The sequence below is a fragment of the Borostomias antarcticus genome, assembly GCF_949987555.1.
Source record: "Borostomias antarcticus genome assembly, chromosome: 9".
In the NCBI taxonomy this organism is placed as follows: Eukaryota; Metazoa; Chordata; class Actinopteri; order Stomiiformes; family Stomiidae; genus Borostomias; species Borostomias antarcticus.
In genome coordinates, this window is record NC_140242.1 from 557,157 (window position 1) to 579,844 (window position 22,688).

At 50.4% G+C, this 22,688-nt stretch overlaps 2 protein-coding genes across 4 annotated transcripts in view; one reads left to right on the forward strand and one right to left on the reverse strand.

Annotated features, from left to right (window-relative positions):
• Positions 1-10,827: 10,827 nt before the first annotated feature.
• rnf6 (ring finger protein (C3H2C3 type) 6) lies at positions 10,828-19,515 on the reverse strand. The gene is given in 5 exon segments (XM_084443143.1): positions 10,828-12,927; positions 12,929-13,325; positions 15,828-15,950; positions 18,058-18,213; positions 19,491-19,515. Coding segments are annotated over 4 exon segments (2,181 nt in total). The 5' UTR covers positions 18,200-18,213; positions 19,491-19,515; the 3' UTR covers positions 10,828-11,408.
• A 1,047-nt stretch (positions 19,516-20,562) lies between these two features.
• cdk8 (cyclin dependent kinase 8) overlaps positions 20,563-22,688 on the forward strand; it is a 29,180-nt gene continuing 27,054 nt past the window's right edge. For 2 of the 3 annotated variants that reach the window (XM_084443111.1, XM_084443112.1), the window contains exon 1: positions 20,563-20,940. In XM_084443111.1, the coding sequence (XP_084299237.1) occupies positions 20,813-20,940 (128 nt within the window). In that variant the 5' untranslated portion in view covers positions 20,563-20,812. Of the gene's footprint in view, positions 20,941-21,049; positions 21,081-22,688 lie in introns of those variants that run through there. The other variant, XM_084443113.1, reaches the window with a different exon arrangement.

A 22,688-nucleotide genomic window follows, 5' to 3' on the forward strand; every position in this document is an offset into this window, starting at 1 on the left:
GACCTTCTTTTCTGACATCATCACCAAAAACCATAACAATGCGCGTGCTTTGTTTGCCACTGTTGATAGGCTGACAAACCCTCCTGTGTCAGTAGCCTCTGAACTTCTATCCACCAGGGCCTGCAATGAATTTGCCTCATTCTTCACTGACAAAATTCAGAAAATTAGACAAGCAGTTAGTGCCTCCATTCCAGGTACAGGACATGTGTCGTCACACTGTCCACTTAAAATCAATACCATGACACAATTTAATCCGATCAACCATAAAACCCTGGGGGACACTATACAATATCTGAAATCCTCCACCTGTTGCCTTGATGTTCTACCTACAGACTTCTTCAAAACTGTATCCAACTGCATGGCCTCTGCTTTACTACAAATTGTAAACACATCTCTTCTTTCAGGTGTGTTACCGCAAACCCTGGAAACTGCAGTCATCAAGCCACTCTTAAAAAAGAATAATCTAGACAGCTCACAAATGAACAATTATAGGCCCATATCACACCTCCCTTTTCTAAGCAAAATAATTGAAAAGGTTGTTTTCCAACAACTGAATAACTTCCTGGCACTAAGTAATGGCTTTGATGTCTTCCAGTCAGGATTTCGACCACACCACAGCACCGAGACTGCTCTAATTAAGGTATTTAATGACATCCATTTAAACACAGATAATGGCAAAATCTCAGTCTTAGTATTACTGGATCTCAGCGCTGCGTAGACCACAACATACTACTAGGCCGACTGGAAAATTGGTTGGGAATTTCTGGTACAGTGTTAGATTGGTTTGAATCCTACTTTAAGGACAGGGATTATTTTGTGTCTATAGGCAATTACAAATCTAAGCTGACAAAAATGACCTGTGGAGTTCCCCAAGGCTCCATCCTGGGGCCTCTTCTGTTCAATATTTACATGCTCCCACTAGCTCAAATTATGGAAAACAACAAAATATGTTACCATAGCTATGCAGATGACACACAAATTTATATCACTATATCACCAGGAGACTATAATCCCATACAAGCGCTGAGTAAGTGCATTCAACAAATCAATGATTGGATGTGCCAGAACTTTCTCCAACTAAACAAAAATAAAACTGAAGTAATTGTCTTTGGAGCCAAAGAAGAACGATTAAAAGTCAGTGCTCAACTTCAATCAGTAATGCTAAAAACCACAAACGAAGCCAGAAATCTTGGTGTAGTCATGGACTCAGACCTGAATTTCAACAGCCACATTAAGTCAATTACAAAGTCAGCCTACTATCACCTGAAGAATATATCAAGGATCAAAGGATTTATGTCCCAGAAGGATTTGGAAAAACTTGTCCATGCGTTTATCTTCAGTAGACTCGACTACTGTAACGGCATGTATACAGGTCTCTCTAAAAAATCGATCAGACAGCTGCAGCTGATTCAGAACGCTGCTGCTCGGGTCCTCACTAAGACTAAGAAAGTGGAGCATATCACACCAGTTCTAAGGTCTTTACACTGGCTTCCTGTCTGTCAAAGAATTGACTTTAAAATACTGCTGTTGGTTTATAAAGCACTGAATGGTTTAGGGCCAAAATATATTTCTGATCTGCTCATATGCTATGAACCATCCAGACCCCTCAGGTCGTCTGGCACAGGTCTGCTTTCTGTCCCTAGAGTTAAAACAAAACATGGAGAAGCAGCATTCAGTTTTTATGCTCCACATATCTGGAACAAACTTCCAGAAAACTGCAGGTCTGCTGCAACTCTTGGTTCTTTTAAAACAAGCCTGAAGACTTTTCTTTTTGCCACTGCTTTCTAAGAGGAGCTATGTTTATCAGTATACTGCACTGTAACTTTTATTCCTGTATTCTATTTGTCCTGCTTTTTGTTTAAATGTCTATAATGACTTGCTTTTTGTTTTAATGCTTTTAATTTGTCCTGCCTTTTGTTTTAAATGTCTATAATGTCTTGCTTTTTGTTTTAATGCTTTTAATGTCTCATGTAAAGCACCTTGAATTGCCCTGTGGCTGAAATGTGCTATATAAATAAACTTGCCTTGCCTTGCCTTACATACTACTACACCTCATACTACATACTACCACACCTCATACTACATACTACTACACCTCATACTACATACTACTACACCTCATACTACATACTACCACACCTCATACTACAAACTACTACACCTCATACTACATACTACTACACCTCATACTACATACTACTTCACCTCATACTACATACTACCACACCTCATACTACATACTACTACACCTCATACTACATACTACTACACCTCATAATACATACTACTATACCTCATACTACATACTACTACACCTCATACTACATACTACCACACCTCATACTACATACTACTACACCTCATACTACATACTACTACACCTCATAATACATACTACTACACCTCATACTACATACTACTACACCTCATACTACATACTACTACACCAATGCTGGGACAAGGGAGTGTAGATATGGAGAGCCGTTCGTCCAATGCTGTTGGCCAGGGGCAAGGACGGGGCATGACTGCTGGCCAGGGGCATGGATGGGGCATGACTGCTGACCAGGGGCATGGATGGGGCATGACTGCTGACCAGGGGCATGGATGGGGCATGACTGCTGGCCAGGGGCATGGATGGGGCATGACTGCTGACCAGGGGCATGGATGGGGCATGACTGCTGGCCAGGGGCATGGATGGGGCATGACTGCTGGCCAGGGGCATGGATGGGGCATGACTGCTGGCCAGGGGCATGGATGGGGCATGACTGCTGACCGATCAAGACAACCTTTATTTATTAAGGTATCTTGAACACTCAGGTTCAGGCAAGGCAGCAAAAAACAACATTGCATGAGTCATTCAGCTGATGCTTTTATCCAAAGACACTTACAATAATTGCATTTAATGTAAGAAAAGCCAATGTAGGCTACTATTACTTGCCATAACTCACAAGTGCATCTCCTTTCTAAAACAAGTGACTAAGAGCAGAATCTAGTGCTGAATGCAAAGTGCAAGAATAGCAAACTAAAAATACAATAAGTGCTTAAGAAGGAGGATTGTGGTACAAGTACGTCTTGAAGAGATGAGTTTTGAGCCTGCAGCTAAAGATGGGCAGTGACTCTGCTGTCCTGACATCAGTGGGCAGTTCATTCCACCACTGCGGGGCCAGGAAAGAGAAGAGCCGTGACCGTGTCGATCGACCGCAGGGGCCTCGGAGTGATGGGGCAACCAGTTGCCCAGAGGTAGCAGAGCGTAGTGGTCGGGAGGGGGTGTAGGGTTTGACCATGGCCTGGAGGTAGGAGGGGGCTGCTCCTTTCATTGCCCTGTAGACTAGTACCAGAGTTTTAAACTGGATGTGAGCTGCTACAGGGAGCCATTGTAGAGAACAGAGAAGAGAAGTTGTGTAAGAGAACTTTCTAGACATGTCTATGAACAAAGAAGGTTTGTTTAGCTTTTCTATCCCACCAGAAGGGTCTCAGCCACGATCGTATGTGCTGGTCTGGTCAATCTGACAATGTTAACGAAAGGGAATAAAAAATTGTGAATCCGCTCCAAAATGTAATGTATTCTTCCTTGGCCCGTGCTACACCCCTCCACCAAGGCTCATGAAAATACACCCCTCCACCAAGGCTCATGAAAATACACCCCTCCACCAAGGCTCATGAAAATACACCCCTCCACCAAGGCTCAGGAACATTGGTCTGGTCGTAGTCATAAACCTGCTGACTAGCAGACAGACAGACAGACAGACAGACAGACAGACAGACAGACAGACAGACAGACAGACAGACAGACAGTCCAACACAAGCCACCGAAGACGTAACTCCTGCGTTCTGGGCGGAGGTAGAAATACCAGCGCATTTGTAGGATGTCCCTGTGCCAAATATCACATGTATAACAGAGTTAACAGTTGTATCAGTGCGTAATGTGCCTGTGGAGAGCTGAAGGGGCGGGGCATTCATGGCGCACTGTATATGCATGATAATAAGCCATAATAAGCCATTAATCCCACTCGCAGCCTAATGCCCCGTGCGTATGAGGAATGGCATCAGTGACGAGGCGCGCGTCCTGCGACCGGATTGGCTTAAAACACAGAGCTCTTTAAACAGTCACGTGGTTTTTAAGACATGTCTACGAGTTGTTTGGTGTCAGACAGCAGCTCAATGCTGTTCTACAAAGCTCTGCTCTGCTCGTCTCTCAATAACAGCCTGAACACAATCAGACTGATCAATACGGGAGCAGCTCAACATCAACACGTCCCGTTCCCACTGCGACCTCAACATCTCCAATCACAACATCTCAACCACAACATCTCCAACCACAACATCTCACACCACAACATCTCCAACCACAACATCTCACACCACAACATCTCCAACCACAACATCTCACACCACAACATCTCCAACCACAACATCTCACACCACAACATCTCCAACCACAACATCTCCAACCACAACATCTCCAACCACAACATCTCCAACCACAACATCTCCAACCACAACATCTCCAACCACAACATCTCCAACCACAACATCTCCAACCACAACATCTCCAAATGGGTTCTCTTGTCCTATTCTCAGTCGACTGCTATCATCATGGACGAAGTGGCTCTGTTGTTCGCGCGGCAAGCCAAAATACGTACCCATCACATCTCATCCCTCTACCCATCACATCCCATCCCTCTACCCATCCCATCCCTCTACCCATCACATCCCTCTACCCATCCCATCCCTCTACCCATCCCATCCCATCCCTCTACCCATCCCATCCCTCTACCCATCCCATCCCTCTACCCATCATGATACTGTGTGCGCAGCGCGGATGGAGGCTGCCCCGCTCCGGTGCCGCAGTCCTGGTCGCAAGGCCGGTCTGTCCTGCTGGTACAGCTGCTGCTGACATGTCGTCATTAACCGTGCACGGCGCAATTTACACTCATATTTGAGTGCACCGCTGAAATCTGTAATAAATCGACCTCCGTAGCAATACTCATGTCCTAAATCGCTTAGGCTACTGTAGACATCGAGCAGAGCGCACAGGCTCGTCCCCCAGCTAATCATGTCCTCCTGCCCAGCTTATCTTACCTCCCTCGCTGTGGACCTTCTTCGATCTCCGGTTAAAGAACATCCTGATCCTGCGCGGGTGCGGGTGTGTGTCGGGTTGGACCAGGGCAGCCGGGGCGAGGGCATGCTCACGGCTCAGGGACACAGCGGGGACATGCGGGCCCGGGACAGGGTGGTAGAGGAACGGGACAGGGTGGAAGGGGAACGGGTCATCTCGCTCGTACCGGAGACACCGGAGCTGCTGGGTGCACGGGCTCTGTTCAGCAGGAGGCGCGCGCATCGGGTGATGTGTGCGCGCGTGCGCGTCCTTGTCCAAAAGCTTCCATTCAGACACCCCGTGGTTATGCAGGATCTATATTATCATCGTCTTTCTTCTATCATTAAGTCATTTAACTGTGGCAGAGGTTACCTACATTTTAACCTCTTGAAAAGCACAAACCGTGAATGTGCCATCTTTCTTACCAGTGTTGGAAGCCCATGATAAAACGGAAAGGAGGTACACAGGCTTGGATTTGTTATTAGAAAAACCAGTGTAGCCCATACATAGAGGAACATGGTCTATAGAGGAACATGCAGTCTATACATACAGGAACATGCAGTCTATATAGGAACATGCAGTCTATAGAGGAACATGCAGTCTATACATACAGGAACATGCAGTCTATATAGGAACATGCAGTCTATAGAGGAACATGCAGTCTATAGAGGAACATGCAGTCTATAGAGGAACATGCAGTCTATACAGGAACATGCAGTCTATACATACAGGAACATGCAGTCTATACATACAGGAACATGCAGTCTATACATACAGGAACATGCAGTCTATATAGGAACATGCAGTCTATATAGGAACATGCAGTCTATATAGGAACATGCAGTCTATATAGGAGCAGGCAGTCTATATAGGAACATGCAGTCTATATAGGAACATGCAGTCTATAGAGGAACATGCAGTCTATATAGGAACATGCAGTCTATATAGGAACATGCAGTCTATAGAGGAACATGCAGTCTATAGAGGAACATGCAGTCTATAGAGGAACATGCAGTCTATACAGGAACATGCAGTCTATACAGGAACATGCAGTCTATACATACAGGAACATGCAGTCTATACATACAGGAACATGCAGTCTATATAGGAACATGCAGTCTATATAGGAACATGCAGTCTATATAGGAGCATGCAGTCTATATAGGAACATGCAGTCTATATAAGAACATGCAGTCTATATAGGAACATGCAGTCTATACATACAGGAACATGCAGTCTATATAGGAACATGCAGTCTATAGAGGAACATGCAGTCTATACAGGAACATGCAGTCTATAGAGGAACATGCAGTCTATATAGGAAGATGCAGTCTATACAGGAACATGCAGTCTATATAGGAACATGCAGTCTATACAGGAACATGCAGTCTATACAGGAACATGCAGTCTATATAGGAACATGCAGTCTATATAGGAGCATGCAGTCTATATAGGAAGATGCAGTCTATACAGGAACATGCAGTCTATATAGGAGCATGCAGTCTATACAGGAACATGCAGTCTATATAGGAACATGCAGTCTATATAGGAACATGCAGTCTATAGAGGAACATGCAGTCTATATAGGAGCATGCAGTCTATATAGGAACATGCAGTCTATACAGGAACATGCAGTCTATACAGGAACATGCAGTCTATATAGGAACATGCAGTCTATAGAGGAACATGCAGTCTATATAGGAAGATGCAGTCTATACAGGAACATGCAGTCTATATAGGAGCATGCAGTCTATACAGGAACATGCAGTCTATATAGGAACATGCAGTCTATAGAGGAACATGCAGTCTATATAGGAACATGCAGTCTATACAGGAACATGCAGTCTATATAGGAACATGCAGTCTATAGGAACATGGTATATATAGGAAGATGCAGTCTATACAGGAAGATGCAGTCTATATAGGAACATGCAGTCTATAGGCTACCCAGTGGGGGGCTGAAAGAAGAGAGCTCCAGACATGGCCAGGCAGAACAAAGCAGTATTTAATTCCATTGTTAAGGAGCAGAGAAGAAAACCCAGGTTTATTTTATTACATAGTAACAGAATACATATTCATCTTAGCTGTATTGTTTTTTTTTTTTTTTTTATCTCATCACATTATGACATATTACATATTCATATTTTCAACTGTTGTTTTTATCTCATTAAATAGGAACAGAATAAATATTCACTTCTGAATTGGGTGGCCACGAATCGCTCCATCTCTGTCTGATGGGACATTCACAACAGGTGCGTCTTGAGAACCATATTGGGACATTCTGTTAAGTCACTTCCTTCAATTCTACCATTCACACGCGTGCACAACTCACTCTCACACAGCACACTGGTTCACACCATGTTTGGAACAATTCACTCACAGCTCTGACACACATAAACACATACACACACACACAGTACACAAAGGGCAACATGTCAGTTATCATACAATTGTCATGTTTTTTATGGCAATTACAAACCATACAGGCCCTGAAGACAGGCTTCCTGATGCCTCTTGGACTGTTGGAAATAGCTCCCCCTTGTGGTGAAAGAGTGACGCTGACGGGGAGGGCCCATTTAAGGGGGTAGATGGGGTTATGGAGCAGTACACCTTTGGTGTTAAGATATAGAATGACTGGGCCGATGCAAGAGAAATATGACTGAACTTTTTCTTCCATATCATCTTCACCTATTCAGTCTTATATATGGATCAGTGGTGATATCAGGCTATATATCCACCTGCCTCTGCCAGGGCTTCACACACCAATCAGAGGGTATTGTGATTCAGTGGAGGCTGGTGATTGGATGGGGAGAATGGGACAATATGCCCCCACAGGACATTTCAAAATCTGTAATAAATTTCCTGCCATCCCTTGATATTTCTATATGACTACTAAAGCAGGGGTTTGAGTGCTACAGTAACAGTATTCTCTGTTGTGGTTTTCTTAAATTAGACTATGTAAGCCCTTCGTGAAAGAGAATCTCCCACGCTTCTCATTGTGTCCTGATACTCTGATCTCACCAGCTCTCTGTCCCGCTCTCATTCACTGATTATCATGAAACGGAAAAAAGTCACTATATTTCCCTTTCTCTTACGTGTGATGCTGTTCTTGCACATTGCAAACAAAAAACGCTCAGCAAAGTGAAAATAAATGAGGAAGGAGTCTAGCTGGTAAATGTAATGAACACAAGTTCTCCCAAAGGCCCAAAGCCAGTCCTGCGTGCCCAACTCCACCCGCCAAGTCAGTCCTGCGTGCCCAACTCCACCCGCCAAGCCAGTCCTGCGTGCCCAACTCCACCAGCCAAGTCAGTCCTGCGTGCCCAACTCCACCCGCCAAGTCAGTCCTGCGTGCCCAACTCCACCCGCCACCCAGTCAGCTTGCTTTACTTCCACACGTCGTCAGCAAGCTTTCCACAACATGTGCTAAACGATTCCCTTGGAACAGAAAGCAGATGATAGACTAATCTCACCTGGACAGGGCTAACTCTACACCAGCTCCCTCCTGAGTCTAGACTAATCTCACCTGGACAGGGCTAACTCTACACCAGCTCCCTCCTGAGTCTAGACTAATCTCACCTGGACAGGGCTCACTCTACACCAGCTCCCTCCTGAGTCTCCACACGGGGAAACGCTCACTGCCCTCTCTGAGCCCGCCAAGTATTATCGGATGCTCTGATTGGAGGAAAGGGGTGCCATTCAAAACGTAAGGTAGCAGAGGACAGCCAGAAGGTGGATGTGGGCGTAAACCTGGTATTGAGGGAACCCACCCACCCACCTTTGAACTGAAGTCCATCTGAGAGAGAACATCCCTCCTCTGTGTGCGCAGTACCCAGGTCTGCCATTAAAGAGAGAACATCCCTCCTCTGTGTGCGCAGTACCCAGGTCTGCCATTAAAGAGAGAACATCCCTCCTCTGTGTGCGCAGTACCCAGGTCTGCCATTAAAGGGGTAGTGTGCTATTTGAGTCCTATTTGTGGTCCGTCTACCATGAACCTGAAACATAGAGACCATCATTTCACTGACCGTTCCAGTATTGAGCTAGCTGCAGTTTTTCTGCAGGCTCTCAATGGGCTACAATGGAAGTCAATGGGGCACCTGTAAATGCGTTTAAAAACTATGATAAATGTGCTTTTCTGAGACAAGAAGCACAGGGTGTAATCTTACCAATTTCAGTATGTATCGCAATCGGAATATTTGATGTGTTTGGCATGACTTGCACATAGTCCTCTGTGGGAGCAGTGAAAACAAGCACCAGGGGAACGCTTATGTCCAAGCCACGCCAAACATGTACAAATATTCAGATTGCAATACCTTTCACAGGAGAGCATATTTAGACCAGTAAGATTACACCCTGTACTTCTCATCTCGGAAAAGTATATTTATCATAGTTTTTTTTAATGCATTCACAGGTGCCTCATTATCTTCCAATCAGTGGAATGATGGTCTCTGTTTCAGGTTCATGGCAGACAGGCCACAAATAGGACTGAATGTCCAAAATAGCACACTACCCCTTTAAAAGCCTGATTCTTTGGAGGAATCTAGGCTAGAGGGTAACGTTGACCCCACTAGAATCCCCCCCACCCCCAAGATACCCTGGCCTCTGTACCATGACTTCAGCGCTGATGATTAGACTTTAAGCCTCTCAGTAAGTGCAGTGGAGAGGGTTGGTGTGGGTATGAGACAGAGGCTCTGGGCCAGTTCTGAACAGGCACTAACTCACTTCCTCTGAGGAGGTGAAGGTGTAAACATCAGTAACGACGGTACTGTGGACATTCCACCACAACACTGACCTTTCACCCCTGCGTTATTGCACAACTCTTTATCACAAAGGTTACTGTCTGAAAACCCTGGACAGGCTGCGTCTACCACAAGTGCTTGCTGCTAGGTTCACTCACCAGGGTCCTGATTATCTGGAGCTTATAAGGGCTGTTTTGTTTAACTGGGTTTTAGTGTCATCACCTGTGACTGTCTACTTGTGCCATGGGACACAGACATGGGAGGACCACCGTCCCAGAGACATGGGAGGACCACCGTCCCAGAGACATGGGAGGACCACCGTCCCAGAGACATGGGAGGACCACCGTCCCAGAGACATGGGAGGACCACCGTCCCAGAGACATGGGAGGACCACCGTCCCAGAGACATGGGAGGACCACCGTCCCAGAGACATGGGAGGACCACCGTCCCAGAGACATGGGAGGACCACCGTCCCAGAGACATGGGAGGACCACCGTCCCAGAGACATGGGAGGACCACCGTCCCAGAGACATGGGAGGACCACCGTCCCAGAGACATGGGAGGACCACCGTCCCAGAGACATGGGAGGACCACCGTCCCAGAGACATGGGAGGACCACCGTCCCAGAGACATGGGAGGACCACCGTCCCAGAGACATGGGAGGACCACCGTCCCAGAGACATGGGAGGACCACCGTCCCAGAGACATGGGAGGACCACCGTCCCAGAGACATGGGAGGACCACCGTCCCAGAGACATGGGAGGACCACCGTCCCAGAGACATGGGAGGACCACCGTCCCAGAGACATGGGAGGACCACCGTCCCAGAGACATGGGAGGACCACCGTCCCGGAGACATGGGAGGACCACCGTCCCAGAGACATGGGAGGACCACCGTCCCAGAGACATGGGAGGACCACCGTCCCAGAGACATGGGAGGACCACCGTCCCAGAGACATGGGAGGACCACCGTCCAGTGAAACCAAGTGTAAAAGAAAACACAAACTAACCAATAGTTTTCTCAACAAATTAACACATTTTTATGACCTGCTGTTAAGTCACAGGACACTTATTTAAAAAAGGGGGTTTCCTGCTTATTTAAATGCAAAATAACTTCTCTTCTCAAACCCCCCAGCAGGTGGCGGTGACACATATTTACATGTTTTGAACAAGTCCAGAGATTGATTACTGTGTCCATTCGACAGGGAGAAATGACAGGCGTTGGAGTGGGCGTGGCTTAAGTGTGACAGGTCAGCAGCGGCTAAGAAGCTCGTTGAAGCATTAGTGCTAATCCATGATGAAAGCTCCCCAGCGTGTGACAGAGCCAGAGAGAAGAAGACGCACAATATCCAAAAAAACAAAAAACATCCAAGGTGCTGAAAACAAAAAACGAGGAATCTAAAAAAATAAAGCTTTATTAATTTTCTGCATTTATAGTTTACTTTTGCTCCCCTGCTTCTGCTTCTATCTTCCCTCAGCGCGAACGCAACTGAAACTTCTCAGTGAAATGAAAACATAAAAGCGCTATGTACAGGCACGGCTAGGCCGGGGGGGGGGGCGGGGCAGGGTCGGAGGTCAGTCCTGGTGCGTGGGGAGGATGGGCTGCCTGCAGATGGGGCAAGTGTTGTTCTCCGACAGCCAGCGGTCGATGCAGTGGATGTGGAACTCGTGTGCGCAGGGCAGGCGCCGCAGCTTGTTTCCCTGGGCGTACTCGTTGATGCAGACGCTGCAGGCGCGGCCCTGCTCCCCCTCCAGGCAGGCCAGGCCGTAGGTGCGCGTGGCCAGGTTGTCGATCTGCTCTTTGGTCAGGCCGCGCGGGTGCTCCTCGTCCTCCTCGTCGTTGAGCAGGAAGAAGTGCGCCAGGCGGAGGATGGGCAGCGTGCCGTTCTCCACCAGGTTGTTGGTGTCCCGGCTGGTGGGCCGGCCCTCGCTCGGATTCGCCGCCCCCGCCCCTGCTCCTCCTCCCCCCGCTCCTCTCCCGCCTCCTAACCTCACCTGAGCGCCCTCCTCGTCCGCCGCCGCCCCCCCCTCCCTCTCCGGCTCCACCCCTCCGGAGCCCGCCTGGCCCGCCGCGGCACCCCCCCCCTCACCGCCGTGGACGCGATAGGCCGGCACGCCCGCCGCCGCGACGTCGGGGTCGGGGCGAGCGCCGGGCACAGCCGCCGCCGTCTCCTGGTCGGCCTCCGTCTCCATGAGGGAGCTGAGCTCGCCGAAGCCGGTCATGATCTGGCGCAGGATGGAGCGCAGGGCGGTGGAGCTGGGCTCGCCCAGGCCCGTCTCGCTGATGCGGCGCAGCGGGATGCGGATGGTGCTGACGTAGGTGCGGACGCCGGCGCGCTCCGAGCGTGAGATGGTGCGCCGGAAGCCGCCGCTGTCGCTCTCGAAGGTGACGGTGTTTTCGGCAGCGCGGGCGCGCGAGCGGGTCCGGCTGGCGATGCTGTCGCGGTCGCGGCTCTCGCCTGGGCGGATCCGCCGCACCTGCAGGTCCAGCATGATGGTGGGATGGCGCCGCACGGCCCCTCCCCCTCCCCCTCCTCCCACCCCGGCCGCCTGCGACTCCGCCTCCTGCTCGGCCGCCTCGGGGGCGGCGGGCTCCGTCAGGGCGGCCAGCTCCGTCGCCGACTCCCCCGTCTCCATGGGGACAGCGGCGGCGTTGCCAGATTCGGCGGTGTGGCTGCTAGAGCCGCCGCTGGAGAGCGACGACGCGGCGCCGGGGGGGGGGCTTCTCTGCAGGGGGGACCTGCTCCGTCGTGACGACCGGGAGGAGGCTCCTCCTCCTCCTCCTCCCCCCGCCCCCGCCGCCGCCGCCCTCCGGATCCGCCCGCGGGATCGAGTCCTGCTGCCGCGCGGCTCGCGACCCCCCGACCCCTGGGAGCCGGCCTGGGGCGACACACGCGGACAGTCTGGGGCCGCCTCCTCCTCCTCCTCCTCCTGCCCCGCCGCCAGGGGTTGAGGGGCGGGGCCGCTCTGGCCGGGGGGGACTAGGGGAGGGGGGACGGGTGGGGGGTGGAAGGCCACTCCTCTCCTCAGGGCCGGGGTAGGCGGGGCCGCTGGAGCGGAGGGGGCGAGGGGGCTGAGGGGAGGAGGAGGAGGAGGGGGGGGGGGGGACGCTGCTGCGCGTGCGTCGAGTCTGCGCCCTCCGGCCCAGGGCGGGGCGCGGGGCGGAGGGGAAGGGGTTGATCCTGGGGGCGGGGTACGGGGCGGCGCGTACGGAGGCTTGGGCGGACGCGGGGGGCAGGACGACGGCGGCGGGCAGCTCGGCGGGGTCGGCGGGGTCGGCGCCGTGCTCGCCGGGCTCCGGCTGCTCGTGGTTGATATTGATCTCCAGGCTGAAGCGGAACTCGCCGCTGTTGGGGTTGGTGCGGCTGACGGCGCGCCACGTCTGGTTGCCGCTCTGGCCGCTGCGCGTGGCGTTGCCCGTGCGCCGGAACGTGTTCAGCCACTCCAGCAGAGAGTCGCCGCTGGACGTCTCCGCCCCCGACTCGGCCGGCCCTTCAAACACAACATGGGGTCGTCGTTAGCAGCCTTGTTACAAACACAGATCCCTCCGCGGATAACAAGACCCCTCGTTATGACGGCTTTGCGGCTTCGCTTGTTTACACTGAACACCCAAACCAGGCCCGTATAGCGCCCCCCACTGGGTGGTTTGAGATGTTAAAGGCGTGTTTGTTATGTGTAGGCGGAACAAAATGACTTCCCATTCTGTGTTCGTACCTTTTATACAGAACGCCAAGCCGGAATGAAGGCTCAACATTCCCGCCTTGAACAGGCTGTTAAAGGGGCTATTAGCATGGGTGCTAATAAACTAGCATGATGATACTAAAACTGAAATATAGCACCATGATACTGCGTGCTGTGTACAGGCATTATGAATGACTACAAGCCCAACACATTTTTTCACCCTTTAAATAATAAAGTATTTTTCAAGTTAATTGTATAGCATCCAATCACTTAAAGGAGTAGTAAAGGGAAAATGCATGTTTAGCCCTGTTTTAAGGTTACTTATGATCATATACAATGGTTCAGATCAAAACGTTGACAAAACTAGCACTTTTGAGAAAGTCTGATAATTGCTCTACCACCGTTTTGGTCATACAATGGATGTGGGTGGGCACCGTGAAAAATCTTTCAAAAAACATGTTGAACTCTCAATTTCAAAGACAAGAAGCTCACCGAGGGGGTAATAAGTGTCCGTTGGTGTTCTGACATCAAATTCGCCGCAAAGTATGAATCCTGTAGGGTTTTATTGATCATTTTATGAAATCCATTGACTTGTATTGAAGCGACCGTTGTAGATGTGTAGATCAATCCGCAGAGGGGATTCAGGAAGCGGAACTACTTACGGTAGCTATTGTTATTGTTTATGTTGCTAGGCTACCTAGTTTGCGGAGGTTTACGCACGTATGTGCTGCGATTAAATAGTTCTATGCTAAATATTTTAAAAAGCCTTTCCAGGTGAACTAGAATCTTACTTTATGGCGAATTATATGTCAGAACACGAACTAACACCTCAGTGAGTTTCTTGTCTTTGAAATTGAGAGTTTAACATGTTTTTGAAATATTTTTCAAGGTGCCCACCCACATCCATTGTATGACCAAAACGGTGGTAGAGCAATTATCAGACTCTCAAAAGTGCTAGTTTTGTCAACGTTTTGATCTGAACCATTGAATATGATCATAAGTAACCTTAAAACAGGGCTAAACATGCATTTTCCCTTTACTACTCCTTTAATACAACCTAAAATCCACCTCCCCTAAATCCCTACCTGCCCCTACTCAACTACCCCTATACCCCTACCTGCCCCTACTCCTCCTGTATACCCCTACCTGCCCCTACTCCTCCTGTATACCCCTACCTGCCCCTACTCCTCCTCTATACCCCTACCTGCCCCTACTCCTCCTCTATACCCCTACCTGCCCCTACTCCTCCTGTATACCCCTACCTGCCCCTACTCCTCCTCTATACCCCTACCTGCCCCTACTCCTCCTGTATACCCCTACCTGCCCCTACTCCTCCTCTATACCCCTACCTGCCCCTACTCCTCCTCTATACCCCTACCTGCCCCTACTCCTCCTGTATACCCCTACCTGCCCCTACTCCTCCTCTATACCCCTACCTGCCCCTACTCCTCCTGTATACCCCTACCTGCCCCTACTCCTCCTGTATACCCCTACCTGCCCCTACTCCTCCTCTATACCCTTACCTGCCCCTACTCAACTACCCCTATACCCCTACCTGCCCCTACTCCTCCTGTATACCCCTACCTGCCCCTACTCCTCCTCTATACCCCTACCTGCCCCTACTCCTCCTCTATACCCCTACCTGCCCCTACTCCTCCTGTATACCCCTACCTGCCCCTACTCCTCCTGTATACCCCTACCTGCCCCTACTCCTCCTCTATACCCCTACCTGCCCCTACTCCTCCTCTATACCCCTACCTGCCCCTACTCCTCCTGTATACCCCTACCTGCCCCTACTCCTCCTCTATACCCCTACCTGCCCCTACTCCTCCTGTATACCCCTACCTGCCCCTACTCCTCCTCTATACCCCTACCTGCCCCTACTCCTCCTGTATACCCCTACCTGCCCCTACTCCCCCTGCTCTCTCCTACTCCCCCTGCTCTCTCCTGCCCCTACTCCCCCTGCTCTCTCCTGCCCCTACGCCCCCTGCTCTCTCCTGCTCTCTCCTGCCCCTGCTCCCCCTGCTCTCTCCTGCTCTCTCCTGCTCCTACTCCCCCTGCTCCCTCTGCTCTCTCCTGCTCTCTCCTACTCCCCCTGCTCTCTCCTGCCCCTACGCCCCCTGCTCTCTCCTGCTCTCTCCTGCTCTCTCCTGCTCTCTCCTACTCCCCCTGCTCTCTCCTGCTCCCCCTGCTCTCTCCTGCCCCTACGCCCCCTGCTCTCTCCTGCCCCTGCTCCCTCTGCTCTCTCCTGCTCTCTCCTACTCCCCCTGCTCTCTCCTGCCCCTACGCCCCCTGCTCTCTCCTGCTCCTCACCGCTGCTGCCCTCCTCCTCTCCGGCCTCCAGGTTCTGTAGGCGTGGCTCAGGGCGGGGCTGAGACGACACGCGCTCCTTCGCTCCGTCCAACCGCTGGCGCAGCTCCTCTGCTGTCACCTCCCCTGGAGGACAGGAGGAGAGAGAACATGTGCTCTGTTAGGTACGGCTGAGAGAGCTAGAACATGTTCTCTGTTAGGTACAGATGAGACAGCTAGAACATGTCCTCTGTTAGGTACGGCTGAGACAGCTAGAACATGTGCTCTGTTAGGTACGGCTGAGACAGCTAGAACATGTGCTCTGTTAGGTACAGATGAGACAGCTAGAACATGTCCTCTGTTAGGTACAGATGAGGAAGAGAACATGTCCTCTGTTAGGTACAGATGAGACAGCTAGAACATGTCCTCTGTTAGGTACAGATGAGGAAGAGAACATGTCCTCTGTTAGGTACAGATGAGACAGCTAGAACATGTCCTCTGTTAGGTACAGATGAGGAAGAGAACATGTCCTCTGTTAGGTACAGATGAGACAGCTAGAACATGTCCTCTGATAGGTACAGATGAGGAAGAGAGAACATGTCCTCTGTTAGGTACAGATGAGGAAGAGAGAACATGTCCTCTGTTAGGTACAGATGAGGAAGAGAGAACATGTCTGCTCTGGAATTCAGTACAAGCCTTTATAATGCTGAAGGTATATCAGCAGGGATTTGGCCTCAGAATCATTTGAGGTCAAGGGGCCAAAATGGAGCCGTCTCCATTCCGCTGCGTGTGTGTGTGTGTGTGTGTGTGTGTGTGTGTGTGTGTGTGTGTAATGCAGTCAGTAGTTTGGTCCGTTGAGCTGGGTGGGTTGGGGTGATATTAGAGGGTCTCACCAGGTGAGCCCAGCAGGTTGGGGTGATATTAGAGGGGTCTCACCAGGTTGGGGTGGTATTAGAGGGTCTCACCAGGTGAGCCCAGCAGGTTGGGGTGATATTAGAGGGTCTCACCAGGTGAGCCCAGCAGGTTGGGGTGATATTAGAGGGGTCTCACCAGGTTGGGGTGGTATTAGAGGGTCTCACCAGGTGAGCCCAGCAGGTTGGGGTGGTATTAGAGGGGTCTCACCAGGTGAGCCCAGCAGGTTGGGGTGGTATTAGAGGGGTCTCACCAGGTGAGCTCAGCAGGTTGGGGTGGTATTAGAGGGGTCTCACCAGGTGAGCCCAGCAGGTTGGGGTGGTATTAGAGGGGTCTCACCAGGTGAGCCCAGCAGGTTGGGGTGGTATTAGAGGGGTCTCACCAGGTGAGCCCAGCAGGTTGGGGTGATATTAGAGGGGTCTCACCAGGTGTGCCCAGCAGGTTGGGGTGGTATTAGAGGGGTCTCACCAGGTGAGCCCAGCAGGTTGGGGTGGTATTAGAGGGGTCTCACCAGGTGAGCCCAGCAGGTTGGGGTGGTATTAGAGGGGTCTCACCAGGTGAGCCCAGCAGGTTGGGGTGGTATTAGAGGGGTCTCACCAGGTGAGCCCAGCAGGTTGGGGTGGTATTAGAGGGGTCTCACCAGGTGAGCCCAGCAGGTTGGGGTGATATTAGAGGGGTCTCACCAGGTGTGCCCAGCAGGTTGGGGTGGTATTAGAGGAGTCTCACCAGGTGAGCCCAGCAGGTTGGGGTGATATTAGAGGGGTCTCACCAGGTGAGCCCAGCAGGTTGGGGTGGTATTAGAGGGGTCTCACCAGGTGAGCCCAGCAGGTTGGGGTGATATTAGAGGGGTCTCACCAGGTGAGCCCAGCAGGTTGGGGTGGTATTAGAGGGGTCTCACCAGGTGTGCCCAGCAGGTTGGGGTGGTATTAGAGGGGTCTCACCAGGTGAGCCCAGCAGGTTGGGGTGGTATTAGAGGGGTCTCACCAGGTGAGCCCAGCAGGTTGGGGTGGTATTAGAGGGGTCTCACCAGGTGAGCCCAGCAGGTTGGGGTGATATTAGAGGGGTCTCACCAGGTGAGCCCAGCAGGTTGGGGTGGTATTAGAGGGGTCTCACCAGGTGAGCCCAGCAGGTTGGGGTGGTATTAGAGGGGTCTCACCAGGTGAGCCCAGCAGGTTGGGGTGGTATTAGAGGGGTCTCACCAGGTGAGCCCAGCAGGTTGGGGTGGTATTAGAGGGGTCTCACCAGGTGTGCCCAGCAGGTTGGGGTGGGGGGGTTGGGGTGGTATTAGAGGGGTCTCACCAGGTGAGCCCAGCAGGTTGGGGTGGTATTAGAGGGGTCTCACCAGGTGTGCCCAGCAGGTTGCCGTCCCTCATGAGGCGGTACTCGTCCTCGCTCAGCTCGTTGATGAAGTGATAGTACGCCTCCTCCCTCCGAAGACGCTCCGCCTGCCTCCGCCGCTCATCTCGCCCACCGGGAGGGTCCATCACCACGGAAACCGCTGTCAGAAGGAGGGGGGTGTCAGTCAGATTTGAGATCGGAGGATTACCTGGGTATCAGAGGATCACCTGGGTATCAGAGGATCACCTGGGTATCAGAGGATCACCTGGGTATCAGAGGATCACCTGGGTATCAGAGGATCACCTGGGTATCACAGGATCACCTGGGTATCACAGGATCACCTGGGTATCAGAGGATCACCTGGGTATCAGAGGATCACCTGGGTATCAGAGGATCACCTGGGTATCAGAGGATCACCTGGGTATCAGAGGATCACCTGGGTATCAGAGGATCACCTGGGCCCTTTGATGGGAGCTGCAGCTGCAAAGTCGTTGATTCAAAAAATGTGATGCATCTGATCACCGAGCTTCAGTGTGACGGGAGGGTAGGATCTGGTACCAAACTGCAATAGTGTCACACACATCCTAACCATCCTAACCATCCTAACCATCCTAACCGTACATGCAAGATGTATCCGTCAGTGAACCAAGATGACAAGTGAAACAATGACATCCATTTTGTTCAGAAAGGCATGAGGCTAAACCGACATTACAACATCCAGAAAGCTTGCTACTAGCCCCCAGCTAACCTTCCCACTACGACAGCTAGCGTGAGCATGCTAACCTCCATGATCCGGGGGAATAGATCCCCTCCCTATCGAGCATGCGATGGACAAGAGTGCGTTACATTAGAATATTGTATTAATTGATATTGCTAGCATCAAAAATAAGTACAATTAGGCTGAGATCTGGTATCTGTCTGCCATCCCCTAACCCTACCCCTACACTAGGCCATGTTCAACACGCAGAAGCTACCAAACTGACCGCGTCATCCTAGCTAGCCACCAATCACCGAGCCAGGAATAGTGACAGACATGTCCAGTGTCCAATCACCGCGCTACATGGGCGGGACATGGCCACAGCACGGCGCTCAGCAGACAAAGACTCATCAGCTACATATACACTCAAAATACAGGAAATGTCGAGTATAAACTATTAAACCCGTCTCCTCATTAACACAGGTTTACCTTTAACTTTAAAATCTGCGCGCTGTCATTTCTAATGCTTGAAGCCTTTGTGTGCTAATATCAGCCTGTCGACGGCTAGCCAGGCTAGCTAGCTAACACATCCCAGCTAGCGTTAGCTTGAGCTAGCCCAGCTAGCCAGGGAGGCTCTATTCAGACAAGTCTGATCCAGGGTCAGATCATGTGAACCCCATCTATACTCTGGTTGTGTTGTGCAGGCCGGAGGATGCCAAGGCCTTGGAGGTGTTGAGTACCTGAGCAGCAGCTGAATAGGACGGGTTCTCTCCTCTCCGCTCTCTGATTACAAGATGGGACCAGCAGTGCTACACCTAACACCCACCGACCAGACACTAACAGCGAGGCGATTCATTCCTACCTCACCCTAGGCTTCGTTGGACGGGTATTTCGTTTCAAAATAATAATAATAATAATAATAATAACAATAATAATAATAATAATAATAAACTTTATTTGTATAGCACCTTTCATGCAAATAAATGCAGCCCAAAGTGCTTTACAACAGAGAGTGTGCATGCACGGAGTGCTTCGCATAAAAGTAGACATAAAATATACAAAAAACAGGAAAATAAGATGGAAGAGAAAACAAGATAACGATAACAAATCAAGTACAATACAGTGTAAAAATTACAATTTAATAATATGTTGTACTGGAGATATACATTTAAAAAAAGAAAGAAAGTGCAGTAGCCCGCAAGTGCAAAAGGAGCTAAAGTGAAATGTGTAGAATGTAAACATACCTTCATTCTGCTAAGTGAGTTTGATAGAAATCGAAGGTTGTTTCATATTGTTCCCATTCAATATAAACACGGACCCACCTTATCATGCTGACAGTTCAAACTGACTGTTATTAAATTGGCGAAAGTAAATACTAGAGCAGTTTAACATGAATGATCGATCTAATGGGTCCAAAAGCCTCAATGATGAGAACATGATGATGAGAACATGTTCTTTGTGTCAGAGTGAGACAACAGCAAAATTATTAAATGATATGGATCGATCGCACATTACTACTGCTGAATTGCAACCCACTTGAATTAACACTGTCGTGTTGGAACCTATTTTTTTAACATGTATTCAATAAACCCATGGATAAACCTCATTACATTTCAAAATAGTTAAAATACACGTGGTGCGCCACAACCATTATTCCCCAGTTTATCTCTGATTACGGCACTTTGCGACAGTGCCGTGCTTGATCCGGCTGTCCCCCCGAGAGAGAGACCGGCTGAGAGACGCAGTAGCTGGAGAAGAGAGAGAGAGACCGGCTGAGAGACGCAGTAGCTGGAGAAGAGAGAGAGAGACCGGCTGAGAGACGCAGTAGCTGGAGAAGAGAGAGAGAGAAAGGACTGACCCGTGCTCTCACCTGGCCTCGCGCACACCGTGATCCCCCCCGGTACCGGACAGATCATCCCGTCTGTTAGATGTGGACACGGGGCTGAGGACAGGGCGACCCAGGGAAGACAGCTCATGATCACAAACCCGGGTTGTTGAAGTAAGAAGTTGTCTCTTTAGAGAGGAAGGAGGTTCCCTAACCCTAACCCAGAACAGAGGGAAGATGGACCACGACTTCAAAGTGAAGCTGACCGGGGAGAGGGAGAGAGTCGAGGACCTGTTCGAGTATGAGGGGTGCAAGGTGGGCCGGGGCACGTACGGCCATGTCTACAAGGCTAAGAGAAAAGATGGGTGAGTATGAGGGGTGCAAGGTGGGCCGGGGCACGTACGGCCATGTCTACAAGGCTAAGAGAAAAGATGGGTGAGTATGAGGGGTGCAAGGTGGGCCGGGGCACGTACGGCCATGTCTACAAGGCTAAGAGAAAAGATGGGTGAGTGGATGGCCGGTCAAGGCCTCCGAGGCTGGTCACTACGCCAGCCTCTCAGCCTCTCAGCCTCTCAGCCTCTCTGCCTCTCTAATAAACTCTGTCTTCCTTCACCTGTCCTCCACACATCCTCACTCTCTCAATGCATTTTGCAGCATTGTGACTATTGTTCGGCTAGATGCGGATTTCAAAGAAGATTGTAGAAAATGTGTAAATGCTGGGATGTTGGTCCATAGCAGCACTACGGGTCTGTAGACTAGTCTGCTAGCTAGCTGGTTAGTAGAGGTCTGTAGTGTAGTCTGCTAGCTAGCTGGTTAGTAGAGGTCTGTAGTGTAGTCTGCTAGCTAGCTGGTTAGTAGAGGTCTGTAGTGTAGTCTGCTAGCTAGCTGGTTAGTAGAGGTCTGTAGTGTAGTCTGCTAGCTAGCTGGTTAGTAGAGGTCTGAACTGTGTAGCTTGCTAGCTAGCTGGTTAGTAGAGGTCTGTGGTGTAGTCTGCTAGCTAGCTGGTTAGTAGAGGTCTGTAGTGTAGTGTAGCCTGCTAGCTAGCTGGTTAGTAGAGGTCTGTAGTGTAGTCTGCTAGCTAGCTGGTTAGTAGAGGTCTGTACTGTAGTGTAGCCTGCTAGCTAGCTGGTTAGTAGAGGTCTGTACTGTAGTGTAGCCTGCTAGCTAGCTGGTTAGTAGAGGTCTGTACTGTAGTGTAGCCTGCTAGCTAGCTGGTTAGTAGAGGTCTGTAGTGTAGTCTGCTAGCTAGCTGGTTAGTAGAGGTCTGTACTGTAGAGTAGTCTGCTAGCTAGCTGGTTAGTAGAGGTCTGTAGTGTAGTCTGCTAGCTAGCTGGTTAGTAGAGGTCTGTACTGTAGTGTAGCCTGCTAGCTAGCTGGTTAGTAGAGGTCTGTACTGTAGAGTAGCCTGCTAGCTAGCTGGTTAGTAGAGGTCTGTAGTGTAGTCTGCTAGCTAGCTGGTTAGTAGAGGTCTGTACTGTAGTGTAGTCTGCTAGCTAGCTGGTTAGTAGAGGTCTGTACTGTAGTGTAGTCTGCTAGCTAGCTGGTTAGTAGAGGTCTGTACTGTAGTGTAGTCTGCTAGCTAGCTGGTTAGTAGAGGTCTGTAGTGTAGTCTGCTAGCTAGCTGGTTAGTAGAGGTCTGTAGTGTAGAGTAGCCTGCTAGCTAGCTGGTTAGTAGAGGTCTGTAGTGTAGCCTGCTAGCTAGCTGGTTAGTAGAGGTCTGTACTGTAGTGTAGCCTGCTAGCTAGCTGGTTAGTAGAGGTCTGTAGTGTAGCCTGCTAGCTAGCTGGTTAGTAGAGGTCCGTAGTGTAGCCTGCTAGCTAGCTGGTTAGTAGAGGTCTGTAGTGTAGTCTGCTACCTAGCTGGTTAGTAGAGGTCTGTACTGTAGTGTAGCCTGCTAGCTAGCTGGTTAGTATAGGTCTGTAGTGTAGCCTGCTAGCTAGCTGGTTAGTAGAGGTCTGTACTGTAGTGTAGCCTGCTAGCTAGCTGGTTAGTAGAGGTCTGTACTGTAGTGTAGTCTGCTAGCTAGCTGGTTAGTAGAGGTCTGTACTGTAGTGTAGCCTGCTAGCTAGCTGGTTAGTAGAGGTCTGTAGTGTAGTCTGCTAGCTAGCTGGTT